This window comes from Setaria viridis, chromosome 8 (genome assembly GCF_005286985.2).
Source record: "Setaria viridis chromosome 8, Setaria_viridis_v4.0, whole genome shotgun sequence".
Taxonomy (NCBI): domain Eukaryota; kingdom Viridiplantae; phylum Streptophyta; class Magnoliopsida; order Poales; family Poaceae; genus Setaria; species Setaria viridis.
Window position 1 is genome coordinate 28463131 of NC_048270.2, and position 11334 is coordinate 28474464.

An 11334-nucleotide genomic window follows, 5' to 3' on the forward strand; every position below is an offset into this window, starting at 1 on the left:
ACAAGCGAAGGAGACAGACCGGGCCGATGCACACGCCGTGGCGGTAGTACCACGCGTAGGTACACGGTGCAACTGCAGGTGGCCAGATCATAAGTTGGTCACGGGTTTTGTGTGCACTAGCAGGACCGAGAACAAGTCATATCATCCCTCCTCCATCATCGCCATGGGTGATGGGTCATGTGTACGTACGTACGTGTGCTATAGCTGCATGCATGGGCCATGCATACACGTACGTACGGTGCCCTTTTTCTCTACTGAGTGCTGCGTAGACCAACAGACAACGCCGCCTACAGTATTTTGATCCAAGCTGCACCTAGCTAGCCAATCAACGCCATACTGTATAGACTTCAATTGGTACAGCGAATCAAATCATGCACGCCTTAGACTAAAATGTTTGCCACAGAGCGGTACGGTTGGCCTGGCCGTTTGATTTGATCCGAGAAACTTCAACGTTTCAATTTTTCTTGTCGATTTTGTGGATACAAACAAAACAAGAAGGTTGTCAAAATCGCATATTCTATTTTAAATCAAATAGGAGATCTCTCTGGGTAAATAATATCCATAACTACTTCTGTAGAATCATATTTTACATACAGTAGGTTCTACTGATGAGAATATAGAATCGGGCTAGTCAATCCAGATAGAGTCAAGACTCAAATAACTATCCAATAATGCTTTCACATCACGCAAACATACAGAATATAATCCACCGGTAAGGGATCGGAAGAGCTTGAGTCGCACAATAAACAAACCCACCAATCAACAACATCTTCGGTCTCGTAATGCTCGTCATGTTCGAGAGTCACCATTGTTGATTCTTTTTGTTATGTGTCACGCGAAATTTGCGCGTTCGCGGTGCGTGGGATTCAAACCCACGACCTTAAGTTTCGCACGTAGCTTCCTTACCGTCTCACCTACATAGCACATCTAACTAAGCATGGGATGCAATCCTTTTTATAACTTGTGGGAGACTAAAGCCCTCGGACCCAGCACATCTTACCTACACAGGACATCTCACCTTTAGTTCTGGTTGGTGTTATCAACCGGGATTAAAATCTCGGAGGCTTTAGTCTGGGTTTGTAACACCAATCGGGACTAATCCTTTAGTCCTGGTTGGTGTTACCGACCGGGACTAAAGGTGTTTCCATGTACTCTAAAATTTAGACCCAGGACTAAAGCCTCTTTAATCCAGGTCAAAAACAACCGAGATTTTTATTGAGGATGGAAGGTCGTTTTCTACGAGTGCTGGATCACATTGCTTTCACAAACTGTTTGTGTCCTGGCTCTTTTAGACGATTATTGCTATCTCATGTTTTCGCCTCATCTTCCAACCACTACATGTGCTTATTACAATAATATAAGAGGCGATGAGCTAGTAGTCTCTCCGTACCTCGCTTTCATCCCGTCTTCTTCTCCAAAATCATGACATTTGTGGGGTGGTGCAACGGTGGCGTCTCGTTAGCATTCCTAGCTACTTCGTTTTCTAATACCTAATGCTTCCAAAACTTGTTCTTAAAAGTGCCGTTGAAGCTTCAAATAAAAGCAAGCTGCCACACCGGCATGGCCGATATCTCGATTATTCAATCCAGATGCGTGATGCGGTCTCGATCCGCTTGATCAGGCACACACACACATATACACAAATATGTATGTTCATGCACAATAAAGTATATCATGAGCAGCAGGTCTGGTCACCTCTCATGGTGCTGTCGATAAGCATTATCATTTGGCAAACCGGCCATATAATTGATGTGTGTGTCGTCACTGAAAGTGTGCCAGCAACTAATCCAACCTTGCACAATATGATATCCTGTGGAATTAAGGAAAAAGATTGGGACTTTGTGCAGGTGTGCACATGCACGCGCACATATATAGGTCGTTTTCGTTGATACTCTCAATCAAAGAATATTTCCCATAACGTGCGTTCAGGTCCGTATACACGACAGCGATGATGACAGTGTGGTGTTAGGAAATTTCCTAAAAATGGAGCCTTTATTTGCTGGTTCGTACACGAATCAACTGATTCGCCAACTATGATGACTGTCAAAGCCATATATTATTAAGCGATGATTGTGCGTAGCTTAATTAGTAAAAGTTACCTCGACAGCAAGACCCATCAGGGAAATATATAGTTTAGCGGCTCGGCTGCTGGTGAAGTTCAATGCATTTGAGGCAGTAGAAAATTGAACCCAATGACATCTTGTAGATAGAGAAAGATAAGAATTTTTCGATCTGACTAATTAAACTTGATTCCTAAATGAACGGTCCATCATAAGGATGTGGAGATTTGGTTGTCCTGCTTTTGTGTGTGAAAAAGGCAAAATGGTCTGCCATTGATGTTCTTTGATGAGGAGATTATGGATTCCAAACATCTTTTCCCAGTTGTGTTTGTCCTCATAATGACATGATTATGTCTAATATAATGGATCCTTTTGACTTGACATAACGATTCCCAATTGTGCTAAATACTACTTATTACAGGATGATCAGAGGAGGCCATGTAAAATGAGCGTTTTAAGTCATAAAAAAGTATGCTGAAAAATGAGGATGCAAATTACTATCTACTACTAACGTATTAATTTAAGAAGATATTAGTAATTTTTTTTTCAATGAACACACACATTGCCAAATTTATCATAGAATTATATATATTTAAGAAATTGTATTATAAACTTCATGATTAATGTGGAATGCGTCATAAAACTAAAATCATCTTTGCAACATATAATGAAAGTAAAGTTCCACTCAACTCCTAAAATAAACAACCTGTGAAACACCAGCGTACTAAACTGAGTTTTGGATCATATGTTTAAGTTATGTTCTTAATTATATCCATATTTTTATTCAAAGCAAAAAAGAAAATGCACTGCGGTTTGACCGGTCCACCATGGGCTAAACAATTGCATGAGGTAGCTCGATCTACCCCAGTACCCCACATACACATATATCTATAAATATATATGCGTTTTAAGGAAACAAAAGCAGTATCATATCATTGCTAGCTGGATTTGTTTAGCTAGATCAGATCTGCCATTTTGCCCTGACAAATCGTTTTGGTTCGGTTGGCTAGCCACCACCATCACATGCACGCACATCATGTCCTCGCCGCCTCGCCAATATTCAGTAGACGCCCGGCCAAGCTGCTGATAGATCATGTGGAGTGCAGATCACAACGCACTCACTGATAAACAACTAGATACTACCCATAAAATAAATCCATGTGTCCAGAAGTGTCTCTGAGGAGCATCCAACACTGCTGTTCACTTTGATTCCATGGTGACCTATCCAGCTGAATTATTGAATATGTTGCAGATGCGCTGATCCATCTGAACGAGTTGAGTACCACAGCTAGCTAGTCTTTTCTTTATTGGTTAATTAGATATATAGTGTACAAGCAATATACTAGCTAGTGTACAAGTCATTGAATTAGATAATCTCCTCATGGTCAGAGCTGCTGGCTGTGGCTGCACTGTGTCATCATTTCAGACACCTGCAATTCAGCAACCTATTTTTCTAACATGGAGATGCTTTTCATAGACATTGTGGTATGGTCAAATTCAACCCTCGATTTAATAAATATATAAATATATGAGAAATAAATGTATACAACTCGGTTTGATTACGTAGATCACGAATCATTTGGCATATGAATATTAATATGCATTCACACATGCAGACTGTACGAGCTGAGTACCACCCATCCGTTCGGAGCTGTGGAGGCGTAGGTGGGCCCCACCACGGCCGGGGCTTTGTCGCGGCCGTTGCGGCAGGCGCGCCATCATTGCGGTGACCGCCAGATTAATCGGCCTGGTAATTTCCACGTGGCGTCGCCTCCTCCAGCTTTATATAGAGATCTTCCTCCGCTCGCCTTCTCCATCGTCTCCCAGTCGCTCGTCTCTCCCCTCTTCCCCTGCTCCCTCCCTCTCCTGGAGAAGACTTCGTAGACATGGCCGTGCAGGCGCAGTTCGGCGGCCTCCCCGGGTGCCTGCCGCCCTTCGGCGGCGCCGGGTTGGCCGAGGAGCAGATGCTAGCGCTCCTGTCAGCCGCGGCGGGCAACAAGGCGTACCAGTACAACTGCCCGGCCGGCGGCGTGGTCAGCGCCGCGCAGAGTGAGCTGACGTGCAACGGCGGCGGCGGGGTGGTGGTGTTGCCGTCGCGGAAACGTGCCCGGGAGGACGAGCTCGAGCAGTACGTGACCTCCTCGTCGGCGGCGCTGCTGCCGATCCCGGGGATGCAGCAGGTGGTTGCCGCGCCGATCGCGAATCGGGTGGTGGACTCCGCGGCGACGTCGACGAGCGGGCGGCCGGCCACGGCGGGCGCGGTGTCGGCGGCGGACGCGCTGGTGTCGGAGCTGTGCCGGCAGGGCGCGGAGGTGGACGCGCTGGTGCGCGCCGAGTGCGAGCGGCTGCGGGCCGGGCTGGAGCAGGCGCGGAAGCGGCAGTGCCAGCCGCTGGCGCGCGCCGCCGCGGCGGCAGCGGCGCGGCTGCTGCGGGCCAAGGAGGCCGAGCTGGACGCCGCGCGCCGGCGCGCGGCGGAGCTCGAGGAGCGGCTGCGGCAGGCGGCCGCCGAGAGCCAGGCCTGGTGCGGCGTGGCGCGCAGCAACGAGGCCGTCGCGTCGGGGCTACGCGCCGCGCTCGACACGCTCCTCCTCCGCGGCGCCGGCGCTGCCCTGCCGCAGCCCGCCGAGGAAGGCTTCGGCGACTCCGACGCTGGCCTTGCCGCCGCGGCGGCTGACGACGCGGAGTCCCGCTGCTTCGTCGAGGCCGACGACGGTTGCGCGGGCGCGGCCACGTCGTCCCCGGTGGCGAGCAGGTGGGCGTGCAGGGCGTGCGGCGGCGGCGAGGCGTCGGTGCTGCTGCTGCCGTGCCGTCACCTGTGCCTGTGCAAGTCCTGCGAGCCCCGGGCGGACGGCTGCCCCGTCTGCCTCGCCGCCAAGAACGCGGCCATCCACGTCGCCGCCAACTGATCACACCGGCTCCGGCGATGTCCCCAACTAACATCTCCATCAGTTGAGTAATCAGCGAGATACAGTAGTAGGATAGCAGATTAGGCCAGCTGATCTCGTTCGTTCTGTTCTTTTGTGAAAAATTACCGCGGGGTGAAAGTCCAGTTCTTGTTAAATGGGAATGGAAACCTGATTAGTTCTGATGTAAAGGAGATCAACCTTCCGGATAATTGATGGTGCTCCCGGCAGCTGCGATAGAAACAATCGGAGCCCTTGATCTGCGTTGTTGCGCTGTTGTCTTTTAGTCTATGGGGGCGTTTAGTTCCTCGAGGTAAAGTTTAGTCCATGTCACATAGAATATTCGGAGACTAATTAGGAGGACTAAATATGAGTTAATTATAAAATAAATTGCACATATGGAGGCTAAACGACAAGACGAATCTATTAAGCCTAATTAATCCATAATTAGCAAATGATTACTGTAGCAGCACATTGTCAAATCATGGACTAATTAGGTTTAATAGATTTGTCTCGCCGTTTAGCCTCCATCTGTGTAATGAGTTTTGTAAATAATTTATATTTAATACTTCTAATTAATATCTAAATATGCTAAAGTTTAGAGGGGAGGAATCAAACACTCCTTATGTATTTCCTTCTTATTTCAATTTTTCTTCAAAAGTACTTGTACCGGCGTCAGGACGATAAAACATAAAGCTATGACACAAGGACACAAAAGCTGTACCCGAGTTCATGCCTTTTTTTCATTTCTCCAAAACCGAACCGGCCCCCCGGTCACATTCACATGCATGCTACAAGTTTGGGACTCCCAACTTTACCTCCCAACTATTTGTTTAACATATCAATTTGTTTATATTATTTTAACCTCCTAACTATTTGTTTAACATATCAATTGCTGGTGCATTAACATAGCACAAAATGTAAAGCTTTGCACACCCTATTTACCATGGTTCGAATATCTTTGTCCACGTATATCACAAATTCACCGTGCACAGCTATACACACCCTATGTACCGTTACACTGTCCTATGTATCGTTACACTATACAAGGCACCATAATTTGAAGGAAAAAAACCTCGACAACACAAATTTGGAATGATTCAAATCCTGAACATCATACAAGCAAAAGAAAATCCTACTAAATATTCAAATAGCATGGTTGTTCATCACATAAAAACCCACCGATTCATCAATACATGTTCTTTAAAAAAAATTCCCCCACGTGCTCCCCCACCATGAATAAATCTGTACAGAACACAAGAAAAAAAGCTAAGCACACAAGAAAAAAAAGACTGAACAAAAAAATGGAAAAAACAAGAAACAAGAGAAAAGCTGCTGGAGAAAGCAAGGAGGAGGAAAAACAAAGTCCTGCCGAGCGTTGTCGTTCGCCGCCACCACCGCTTGACATATAGCCGGCCACACACCGCCGCTTCTCCACCCGGGCGCACGGGGATTTGTTTATCCGAAATTCAGATTCACTTCAATGAATCCTACGTCTCCGTTGAGGAGCCTATTAGAATACGAGTCTCTTTCAACTCCTTTCCAATAAGCTGGGTCTCTTTCAACCACTTTTCTTGTCTCCACTAGATGATCTTTTTTCTTGAGAAGGCAATATCGCAGCCCTCACAAACTTACCACTCCTCACCACACATTAGGAGCTAGCCGGGGACACCTAGCCATCTTGGAGAGTAACAAATACTTCAAAGCCTTTCTTGACGCGAAGCACAAGTGCTCAAGCTATGGATTGCTCTTCTTAGCTCACTAATACTCACACAGGATCACTCTCTCAACCCAACACAAAAATTTCTCAAGAATCACTTAAGTCTCACAAAGAGAGGTTGGGGAGAGCTTTTCTGGTCACTAGATGATGTCAAATGCGTGTGTGTCCAGCAGCACCTCAAGGAGGGGACCAAGGGGTATTAATCCCCCCACACACCAGAAACTAGCCGTTAGAGCTACTCAAACCGATCAGACCGGTATGGTTTGAAAAATTAGCTGTTGGCACCCTAAACACCTAGAATGGTTAGACAAGTTTGGCTGAGTTAGTCCCAAAAACCTCCAGAGACACTTTCTCGGTCCATCTACTAGTTGAACCGACTTAAGTCAGCTGAGCCGGGATAGTTAGCTCACTCAAGGATTTTTCCTAAGGTCAATCTCACATAGGTCAACTAAGAGCACTTTTGGTGTTGTCAATTAAGTAATGTTGCATCCCTCTTGATAGTACGTCATGCCTATGCTTAAGAATAAATATAAACACTATATCATCCACTTGAGCTTGTAAGTCTTCATTCATGCTATACTTTGATCAATAGTCATTTGAGGGCTCTCAACATAGCTATCATCTTGAATACATCCATGTGGAGCTAGTGACTTAATATTTTCCCTCATTCACGATAAGATATACTTGAATCCTTAAATCACTCCATTTTATCAATCACAATAGATTAGATGCATTGCATTGCTTCTCTCGGTAAGGTTTAGATATGATACTACAAAACCCCCCGGATACTAGTCACTTTACCTTAGCAAAACACACATAGTCCAAGCCATGGCTTGACCAAAGCTTCTTTAGTCCCTTGCTCTAGTATCTCGCTTGATTTCTTCACTTATTGTTGCCATTTTGAGTTTAGCTTTGCTTTTGACACCAACAATGAAATCCCATTTGAAATCCTCTTCAAATGCTTATTCTTTATTGATAAAGAATGTCCCATGAATTGCAAACTTTCAATAGCAAGATCAATATGTAACACATAAACTTATGTCTTTTTATTATATGCACATGAAGTCTTGCAATATCATATCCATTTGTGAATATCACTTATTCTTTTCTTAATGATCCCTTTACCTGTCAATCAAGCTATCACATGATTTGGAGACTTATAGATCAATCATAAAACATATCCCCAAATTTTACTTCACCCTTGCTTGTCATTGATCATATAATTGCATCACAGGATCACATACTCGCTTGCTTAAATACATATCCAACTTATGAGACAATATCACATCATAAATATGAGAATAAAACAATGCTCACAATCTTAAGCAAACAAGTTAGTCCTTTAATCGTTTTGTCATTCAATTCACCAAAATCCACTTTGGGCCTAGATACACTTTCAATCTCCCCCTTTTTGGTGATTGTTGGCAACCTAATTAAAGCTTACAAATATATCAATAAAGCACTTTTAGATTCTTAGATATATCATGAGCTCCCCCTTAATATGTGCTTTGAGTGGAATTTCAAAAATTTAGCCTCACATGCCAAATACACATAAATAAGAATACCATTGGAGCTTCCCCTATATCATGAAATCGGTGAGGTGCAACAAGTGTGTGTAACAAATAAATTATGTGATGCATATGACATGTAACAACACTCAACAAGAGATAAGTGTGTGTGTGCTGTTAATGGCCAGACTGGTTTGCCTAGTTAGCACACACACAAAACAATCATCAACCATTACATGCATATCAAACTAACACAAGTCACTTAAGAGCATTAATAAGTTCTACACACACAATAGCACACATTACAAATTATCAAGTCCACATAAGAATTAAATTCGAATTATTACAGAACTATCTCTCAGCCAACAGAACATATCGGTCACTATTGACCACGTATACTAGGTCCTATAGATGAAGCCACTTTAATCCATTTCTTCTCCCCCTTTGGCATCAAGCATCCATAAAAGGGCCCGGAGAAGATGTAGCTGCAGTCACTGATCCTTATGTCCATTTCCACTTCCTCCCGGCAAGTGCTCAACCCAATGAGAGCCTTCATGCATCCAAGGCATATGAGACATAAGATAAATAGAGTCTGATACTGTGATTTCAGAGAGAGAAGCAAGAGTGCTGTCAGACATATCTTGGGTGGATGGATGAGGAGGAGGAGGAGGAGGAGTAGGTCCAAAGATAGCTTGTACTGCAAACTCAGCTATGTCCGTAGGAGGTGGAGGAGCTGCTGCAAATGAATAACCCAGAATGTTGCCACTAGCTGCTGCTGAAGATGAAGCTCCTGTGAATGGCCCAAAGGTGGATCCTGGATAACACGTATAGACACCTCCATGAGCGCTCAGACTTTGATCTGTGACGAACGCATCCAATCCTCCTGCTGTGTGAGGTTGAAAAGGTGGAGGAGATGAGGATGAACTTCCCACATCTAGATAGAACATGCTGCCATATAAGTAGCCGGATGTCATGATCTCTCTAATTCTTGCCTCAACTGATGGGATTTCAACTTCTAGAGGTGAAAGAGAAATGGGAGAGCGCGGAGGCTGAAGGTTCATGTGAGTGTGCATCATCTTAATTAAATCTCGCACTTTCTTGGTAGCCTTCCACTATCGCTATTGTTCCACCTCAATGTTCCTCTGACTCTTGCACATGCCAACCAGAAAATTTATAAACTTTTTCATAGGAGAGGAGGGCTTCTCACGCTGCCTCTGTGAGTGGCTCCACTGCCCAGGTCCAAACCGGTCAGGGGAACCAGTCAAACCGGTCCCTACCTAGGTGCCAGCCGGTTGCTGAAACTGGTGCGGCTCGATCCCTTCTGCCCCTTGTCCTTGCTGTTCAGGTGCTATTTCTGCTGGAGGAGATGGAATTCTAGGAGTCTTATTCACAGGAGGTGTCAATGGCTTGTGCTTCACATCCTTAGGATATTTTGTGTTTGTCACCTTCTCAATCATATACATGATATAGGGACGATAGTTGCAAATCTTCTGAGAATTCTATGATAACTTCTTGATTTCTCGCTAATAAAGTTAGCCACACTATATTGAGGTTATCCCAGTTTCAAAGCCGCCATTAAGTTCCTTTGGAAGACAGTCACATCAAAAGTATTTCCATCTCTAAAAGTGAGGGTCTTTTTAAACAACCAGTTTAGAATGACATAATAGGTGTAGAGGCTTTTTACCTTCCCCCTATCTCCTCTCTTGTTCTTGGGATACATGAAGTGTATCTTTGATGTTTCAAGAACACCTTCATCATGGAGCTTAGGATAAGTGTGATCATCATCTCCAATTTTGAACGATGATGCAAAAGTGGGATAAGCGATATGGTGCTTATCACCCTCTGTCATCCAAAACATATCCCTCTCATTTGCAACACGTCCAAAGTATATGGTGGCGTAGAACTGTGCAATGATCTCCTTGTTCCAACCATGCTTGAAACCCATGAGATGTTTGATTCTTTTGTTTGCACAAGCATCTATGATTTTATTGAAGATAGGATTATTTTTCTTACTCGTATATTTCCAATCCACCCCATTGTGCCTCATGTGTGATTTTGGGCTCCTTAAGAATGACAGTGGTATAGAAGTCCTGCTAAAATGTAGTCCAAAATATGTATTCTTGAGCATTCTTAGGAACACCGTATGGATCCTCTCTTCTCCACCTCTTTGCTGTCTCAGTCATCCCATCCCCAAAGTAATTTGTAAATTCTCTATGCATGGGATATGTTGGCTTGCGAATGGAGGGCATAGCTATGTCACCAACATTCTCATCCTCACTTTCCTCATTGTCATCATCCTCTTCATCACCATCATCATTATTTCCACTACCACCATTATCACGATCATTGACATCACCATCACCACTACCATCATCATTGCTAGCTAGCTCCTTACCACTGCGGTGCTTAACAATGTACTCTTCTTCCTCCTCATCATCATTACTTATCTCTCTCTCTCGCTCTCCTCAACTTCTTTAGTATCATCACTAACAGGAACCCTTTTCTGTCCTCTCGACCACGGTAGGCTTGCTAGAGCTACTTCTTTGGAGTACCAGCTTCTCTTCTCTTCTCTTTTTGACTTTTTCGGCATGAGATCTCTTAAGCATGGCTGTTGATCTTAGGTCACAAAGATATGACAAAGAGTGCATAAGATACCAAGATAAAGATTGGATGGATAACTAGATGAAAGAATCATGAACTAGAACAATTGAGCCATCTCTGGCTAGACCGGTCAGACCGGTTGTGCTCAGAAATGGACCAATGGTTTTAGACACCAATCAGAGCAGATAGATCAATTAAGATATGAAAATTTAGGTTCTTGAGGTATTCCTATGTAGATAAGTTGAACATACAACAAAAAAACATGATTTAAGGTTTGAATGTACATACCAGTCAGGGCAGTCTATACCAAAATCATGAATCTCGACAATGTAGCCAACAAAAATAAATGATACTCTAGGAATTGCTTCTAAGGGTTGCTAGGAGATACTCACCAAGGAAAATTCAAATCTACTCATGGAGTTGATAGATCGGGAAAAACAAGTTTTGAATACCTTTGGAGAGAGAAACTCTAGAGGAATCCAAATAACCGGTTGGGAAACTGGTTAAGCCACCTTAGGGAACTCGATTTCTTCAAAGGGATG

The 11334-nt window shown here is 44.2% G+C and overlaps 1 protein-coding gene across 1 annotated transcript; it reads left to right on the top strand.

The window, feature by feature from the left end:
• The first annotated feature begins 3867 nt into the window (after positions 1–3867).
• Positions 3868–5597, top strand: LOC140223687 (BOI-related E3 ubiquitin-protein ligase 1-like). The gene has a single exon (XM_072295797.1). The coding sequence runs from the start codon at positions 3947–3949 to the stop codon at positions 4964–4966; it is 1020 nt and encodes a 339-aa protein (XP_072151898.1). The 5' UTR covers positions 3868–3946; the 3' UTR covers positions 4967–5597.
• Positions 5598–11334: the final 5737 nt, after the last annotated feature.